The sequence below is a fragment of the Berghia stephanieae genome, chromosome 6 (assembly GCF_034508935.2).
Source record: "Berghia stephanieae isolate SIO BIC M18660-M18661 chromosome 6, UCSD_Bste_1.3, whole genome shotgun sequence".
Classification (NCBI taxonomy): Eukaryota; Metazoa; Mollusca; class Gastropoda; order Nudibranchia; family Aeolidiidae; genus Berghia; species Berghia stephanieae.
This window is the reverse complement of record NC_088365.1, coordinates 40,735,986-40,743,582: the sequence shown is the minus strand read 5'-3', so window position 1 is coordinate 40,743,582 and position 7,597 is coordinate 40,735,986. Positions and strand designations below refer to the sequence as shown.

At 37.1% G+C, this 7,597-nt stretch overlaps 1 protein-coding gene across 1 annotated transcript in view; it reads left to right on the top strand.

The window, feature by feature from the left end:
- The window catches only part of LOC144975030 (uncharacterized), a 42,164-nt gene that overhangs the window by 10,296 nt on the left and 24,271 nt on the right, over positions 1-7,597 (top strand). Inside the window, exon 2 of the mRNA XM_078918678.1 lies at positions 6,602-6,800. Within this exon, the coding sequence (XP_078774804.1) occupies positions 6,602-6,800 (199 nt within the window). The remainder of the gene's footprint in view (positions 1-6,601; positions 6,801-7,597) is intronic.

Sequence of the window (7,597 nt, the reverse complement as noted above, 5' to 3'; positions counted from 1 at the left end):
TAGTGAGGCATGCCAAATATTGAAAACATTTGGTTCAAGCAGTAAATTACATTGGTTGTAGTTATGTTGGCACATGGGAAGACAAATGGGAATCGGGAATATTCATCAATCAGTGTTAATAAGTATCTATTCCTAGTACAGGTAGGCAGTGGCCCCTTAAAGTCAATACTAAGCCTTTCCATTGGCTGGGTAGATTTGATGAGGTTGGGCATTTGTTTTGGTTTGTAAAATCTAGGTTTGATTTCAGAGCAGACTGGACATCCAGATGTCATTTTCTTTACTTCCTCAACACTGTAAGGTAAGTTCTTTGCTCGTACAAAGTGAATCATTCTAGTCACTCCTGGGTGACTGAGGGCTTCATGAAGGTGTTTTAAATCGTCACAAGAAGCAACACTGCATGTAGCTCGAGAGAGTGCGTCAGCAGCATGCTTTTCAGGCCCGGGACGGTACATTACATCGTAGTTGTAACAAGACAGTTCAATTTTCCATCTTTGAATTTTGTCATTTTTAACTTTTCCCTTTTGCTTCGATTCGTAGATGAAAGCCACAGACTTTTGATCCGTAACAAGTTTGGAGTGAGTATTGATTAGGAAGTGACGCCACTTTCTGATTGCTTCCACAATTGCGTAAGCCTCCTTTTCGACCGAAGAGTTGTGTTTCTCACTTGACGAGAGTGTTCGGGAGAAGAAGGCAACAGGGCGACCCTCCTGGTTGAGAGTAGCTGAAATAGCTATGTCTGATGCATCGGACTCTACGGTAAGAGGAAGCTGAGGATCTACAGTTACCAGGACCGCTGTCTCGAGTTCCTCCTTTCGATTGTCAAAGGCCTGAAGTACTTCAGGTGGAGATGGGAATGTGGTGTTATTATTCAGAAAATGAATTTTATCAGAGAAGTGGGATATCCAGGGCGAATAATAAGCGAACATGCCACAGGCCCTTTTCTGAGCTTTGAGTGATGTAGGAGGCTCCATTTGGCGAAGTGGTGTTAGTCTCGAGGGATCAGGTCGTATTTCCCCTTTTGAAATCCTGTAGCCAGTAACATCAATGAGTTCAACACCTATAACGTTCTTGGATTCATTGAAAGTCAGTCCGTGTTTTTGAGCAACTTCTCTGAAGCGTTTTACATTAAAATTATGCTCACTACAATCGTCTCCACACACAGTTACGTTGTCCAAGTAAGCAAAGGAAGCGGAGAGATCTTCTTGTTTAATTATGTTGTCGATCGTTCTTTGGAATGCGGCAACACCGTTAGTTACACCGAAGGGGATTCTTTTGAAGTGATATAGGTTACCACAAGCCTCGAAAGCAGTATATTCCAGGTCACTTTCTTTGATAGCTATCTGGTGGTAAGCGCTTTTCAGATCAAAGGTACTGTAATACCTATACTTAGAGATAGACTCTGCCATCTTATCCAGCCTTGGTAAAGGGTACGCATCAAGTAGAGTATATTTATTGATAGTTTGACTATAGTCAATAACTAGTCTCTTTTTGTGTCTTTCTCCACTCGTAACCAACACTTGAGCCCTCCATGGTGACGATGAAGGCTCGATAATACCCTCCTTGAGGAGCTTCTACACTTCTGACTCGATGAAAAGTTCGTCCAACTCTGAATGACGGCGTGGCTTAGTAGCGATAGGTGTACAGTCTTCAATTAGATTCTCAAACAGAGAAGGAGCTTCAACATTGGCCGCTGCTACTCCAAGGATTTTGAGTGGGTTTTGAGATCCATCGAACGGGAAGCAGACTTCAGAGTGCTTACCTAAAAAACCATGACCTAAGATAATGTCAGCACAGAGATCAGGCGGAAGTGAAAGCTTTTGCGTATACATTCTCTTTTTATAGGAAAGAGGCACTATACAATGGCCCTGCGTCTTTTTGATGAGACTTGTCGACGCCATGTTAATGCTACATGAAGAAGGGGTTACTTTCCAGCAGTTTTCTTTAGCGGTACTAGAGTTAATGTAACTTTCAGAGCTTCCGGTATCTTCCAAGGCATTGAGTTTAACACCATTTACTAGAACAATTATTTGGGCTTTCTTGAAGCAATTGATAGCGGATACAGTGAGAGTGGTTGCTAGGTTTGGATTCCCTGGAGTCAAAGAAGAAGTTATGGCAGTTCTACGGGACTTTTCGGCACCGGCAGATTTACAAACTTTTGCAAAATGTCCTGATTTACCACATTTCTTACAGGTTGCTTCTCTGACAGGGCATTTGGATCTAGGGTGTTTTTTGTAACCGCAAAAGAAGCATTTTTCCTCACTGAATCCAGAAGCAGTTGTACTGTCAATGGTTTTATATTCGTCTTGTGGTTCGTCAACAGCCGCAGTTATCACATCGGAACGGTATGACAAGCTCTGTTTTTCAGCCATGTTTGAGTTCTAGCGTCTTGAAAGCATTGAGATAGAGCTTGTTCTTTTCAAGTAGACGTTGGCGTATGTGAGGTGAAATAAGGCCACTGATGAAGGCACCTCTGATGGCTTCGTTTTTGTGAACTTCAGCAGTAACAGTTTGGAAATTACAGTCCTTGGCAAGATTTTTAAGTTTTTGTAGATATTGGTCTAGCATTTGACCAGATTCTTGCTTGCAACATGATAGTAAATGCCTGGCAAAAACTTCATTCTTAGGTTTATCAAATACAGCCTTGAGTATTTTGATAGCAACTTCATATGTGTCACACTCAGCGATGAGTTCGTAGATAGAAGGACCGACGAAGTTTACAAGCGTTGCAAGTTTGCTGGAAGCTGTAGTGTCTGGGAGACTGTCGAGGAAGAAGTCGAATGTTCTCTTCGGGTGGCGCCAAGTCTTCAGCGCCTCGGGTGAGCTAGGGTCCGTTGTCAGGACTGCTGGTCGAAGGTGTCGGTCCATCGTAGATAAAAGTTGATTAACTTGTAGATTTGGATCACAAAAGAGACAAAGGAGATTTTACTTTGAACATTCTTTCTAAAGCTTTAATCAACTTTTAACACAAGCAGGCATCTATAACAAAACTTTGTGATTAACAATTAAATGATCTATTTCAGAGAAAGACCTAGAAACTTAGGTATATACTTTCAAAATTACTTATCCATAAAAATCATATTAACTACCTTTGTAAAATATTGCATTTCGAACTTAGAAAAATTTCACAATTATCAATGTTTTAAAATAGCATTGCCCTAAAACTCTTGTTTCATCATTTATATTTTCGAGGATAGATTACTGTAAATCGCTCTTCCATAACATTTCAATCTCCTTCACAAATCGCAGCGCATCCAAAAGCATGTTGCTATGATCATTCTTAGAAAAAGTAGGGCAAGAGATCATACCATTGTCACATCACTTGCTACCTGTTGAATTGAAACTCAAAAATAAAATTGCTGTTCTTTGCTTTAAATGTACCAACAAAACTGCTCCTTCATATCTATGCAACCTTATTTCTTTGTATTCTCCCTCCAGGTCTAGTAATCATCTCGAATTAAAAGTTCTCAAAAAAGGCTCCAAAAAGTTATATGATAGGTCTTTTTCTCATGCTGCTCCTTCTATTTGGAATTCTCTTCCAATTTCCTTAAGAAAATACAATATTAAGACTTATTTTATTTGGAAATAATTGATGGATTAAAACCAGATTCCGTTTGTAGGTTATTTTTCATGATATGAACGTCTTTAGCATGTTTTGTGTATGACCTGTAATTGTAGCTTTGATGTTTGTATTGAAAAAGCACCTAGACCTGTTTGATTGTGGAATAATAATAATAATAATAATAATAATAATAATAATAATAATAATAATAATAATAATAATATAATAATAATATATCTTTATTGTCCCCAAAAAAGTGGCAATTTGTCATTTGGTTACACATTTATAACAATACAATATTGACATAGACACACTCACACAAGATGCACACTAGTAACATAGTAGTTATCGTTAAACAAAAATTTTAAAAAATATATTTATGAGTGTTGGTGGGTACGAGAGCGCCCGATAATGTTGATTAGAGCATATAAAATAAATAATGTTACTCACATATGCGCGGTATGATTCACAGTATTATTATTTGTAGTAATGTGGTGGTGGTGGTGGTGGTGGTGGTGGTAGTACTAGTAGTAGTAGTAGTAGTAGTAGTAGTAGTAGTAGTAGTAGTAGTAGTAGTAGTAGTAGTAGTATTAGTATTAGTAGTTAGTAGTAGTAGTAGTAGTAGTAGTAGTAGTAGTAGTAGTAGTAGTAGTAGTAGTAGTAGTAGTAATAGTAGTAGTATAGTAGTAGTAGTAGTAGTAGTAGTAGTAGTAGTAGTAGTAGTAGGTAGTAGTTAGTAGTAGTTGAGTAGTAGTAGTAGTAGTAGGTAGTAGTAGTAGTAGTAGTAGTAGTAGTAGTAGTAGTAGAAGAAGAAGAAGAAGTAGTAGTAGTAGTAGTAGTAGTAGTAGTAGTAGTAGTAGTAGTAGTAGTAGTAGTAGTAGTAGTAGTAGAGATAGAGACAGAAAGAATGTGTGTGTGTGTGTGTGTGTGTGTGTCTTTGTTTGTGCATGTGTGAGAGATAAAGAGAGAGAGAGAGAGAGAGAGAGAGAGAGAGAGAGAGAGAGAGAGGGGGTGAGGGGCGGTGAGGTTAGGTGCCCAATGGAGCGAGTACCAAACTGATTTTCGCTAGACCATTTATGGCAAATGGAAGAACTTTTCACAAGTACATTTTGAAAGAGAACATTTACTAAAATTAAACAGTGATCATTTAGATCTTAGCATTCGACAGTCTTGATCGGGAGGTTATTTGGAAAATACTACATCATTACAGCATACTTATATAAAACTTATTAAATAACTCTCTGACCAGGCAAGGTGCCAAGTAATCCATAATGGAAAACTTTCTGATTCCTTTGGAGTGAGGCAGGGGTGTCTTCTTTTGCCAATAATATTTCTAACAATAATTGACTGATTATGTGTAGAACTGTGGAAGATAAAAAGACTGGAATAAAATGGAACCTGGCTCAATATCTAGAGGACCTTGCTTTGCCGAAGGTATTTGTTTATTGTCACAATCCCATCAGCATTTACAATCAAAAACAAAATTTTGAAGAAATCAGCACAGACTAGATGAAAAAGAAACACAAAGAAAACAGAGGTGATTTTATTACTAAACAGTCAATAAATGGAAACAATCGGATGAAGGATGTAGATAAATTTACATATTTGGGTAGCATCGTTCAACATATAGAGAAACAGATTAAGACATAGCGGCTCGAATAATGAAAGCACGACATGCATTTATCACCTTTAGACCTATATGGAAAACAACAAATATATCACAAAAAGAAATTCAGAATATACGACACTAACTTAAAAGCAGTCCTTCTGTATGGATCAGAAACATGGAAAGTGACCAGTACTCTTTGTAAATAACTTCAAACCTTCACAAACAGAGTCTTCGAAACATACTCGGTATCAGCAAATGGCCTGAGAAAATCAGTAATAAAGACTTGTAGCTAAAAGCTGGACAAGAGGAAATTAACAAACAAATCTTAACAAGAAAATGGAATTGGATTTTTGCCACACTTTCAGAAAACCAACAACAGACAAGCTGTGGATTTGGAACCCTCGGGGAAAAGGAAGTATGGAGGCCAAAGAAAACATGGAGAATGTCTTGTGAGGAAGAGGTGAAGTTGGCTGGAATGTCTTGGAGAGAGAATGTGAGTATAAAACCTTTTCCAAGGACTCAACTATGCGCCGAGCGAGTCTCGAACCCAGGGCCTTCCGATCCAAAAGCGAGTGTCATACCACAAGACCACATAGCCGTGTTAAAATACGACTATTGGTCCTCGGTATGAAATCTCTCCAGCACTACTACTTCAACTATAACCGACTGCAACCATATCATGCCTTCACTAAGAAACCACGACGAGTGATAGTGTCATCCGTGTAATTATATAAAGCTTTTTTATAAATAAAATGTAATATATCAATTGCAAATTCGTCTACTACTGGGGATTCAAGAACAGATAATTGAGATACGCTTATTTTAAAATGCCGTTCCAGCGTTAACTATGCTTTCTAGTTTTATCTGTTGTTTTACATGACAAATATAATTTTGATAAGATTAAAAGCTGTAAGCCGAGAGCTTACTAAGTGAAATGGGGGAAGTCAATCAAGTTTCTAATAAATAAGTTAAGAGAAGACTTTCAATTTTCCAACATTCATAAGCAAGATAGTTTGGCAGCCCTACCATTTCCAAACTTCACACGCAAATTTGTGAAATCCATTTTTTATGATATTGTGATTGTTTCTGTGACGGCTTTTGTTAAAAAACGTTAGATATTGTGGAAAGACTGGTTTCTGGTCGGTAGTATTTTAAGTCAAGTTAATTTGATTTATTTTTCAAGAGGATTACTTGAGCAAGTCTTAGTTTATCAGGAAACTTGCCTGTGGCAGTTATTGATTAAATTTGAAATTTGGACATGGTTGAGGTGACTGTTTTGATAAGTGTGGCTTACCAAACTGAGTTTGGCAAACTCCCAAGTGGTGTCGACACCAGTAGCCTCTTTTGGGATTAAATTGCTTTATAATTTCATTAATTGAACATTAGCTGGATGGTTGAATTCTAAAATGTTCTATTTTCTTTTGGGAAAATAGATGTCTGACTCAGATTTGTACCCAAGCCACTAGTTTGAATCAGGCGTCCGGTTCCACACAAGATATCCGAATTGGCTGTCCCAACTGTCGAGTCCTTATTTACGCCACGCCCATTTTACGACGAAATGTTACATGTAACTTCATCATCCAATCATTGATCGAGTGTCTAAGGGTGAGGGAAGACAGTGGACCACCACTGGTAAATGCATCATCATCATCATCATCATCATCATCATCATCATCATCATCATCATCATCATCATCATCATCATCATCATAATAATCATTATTATTATCATTATTATTATTATTATTATTATTATTATTATTATTATTATTATTATTATTATTATTATTATTATTATTATTATTATTATTATTATTATGACCACCATCATCATTATCATCATCATCATCATCATCGTCGTCGTCGTCGTTTATCCTTATCAAAATCATCCACTGTACATGTCGCTAAGGAGAAGAATTAAATTTTAATTAAATTTTAACATTATTAAATATTCTCCGACCTCATCGGCGTTTTGCAAGGCGAGTCACCCCCTTCACTCATATGATTGCTCTATTTATTTTTGTTATATTAATAGAGGTCTGCTAAAAGCGATATTTCCCTTTTACACAAAGAAATATTTTTAAAAGCACTATTTAATTTGGCTTGTATGTTGTCAGGAGATGACTTTCACAATAATATTACTGATAAAGAATGAATAAAAGAAGTTCCACGCCCACTCACATTCTACAATAGAATGAGGGTCATATCTATTCTGATTATAGGTAACTGTTTATGAGCTATTTACAAGTAAGTTTACTAATATTAGTATAATATTATAATATCCTCATCATGGAAAAAAAAAAGGTTTTATTGCCGTATTATAAGTTTGTCAGCACTAAGTGGGCTTCTCTGAATTAGTTGAGACTCCCAGTTTCCTAGACCACTGTCCGTCCATCTGAGAGTTATTGCACAGGTATGTCAGCATGTCG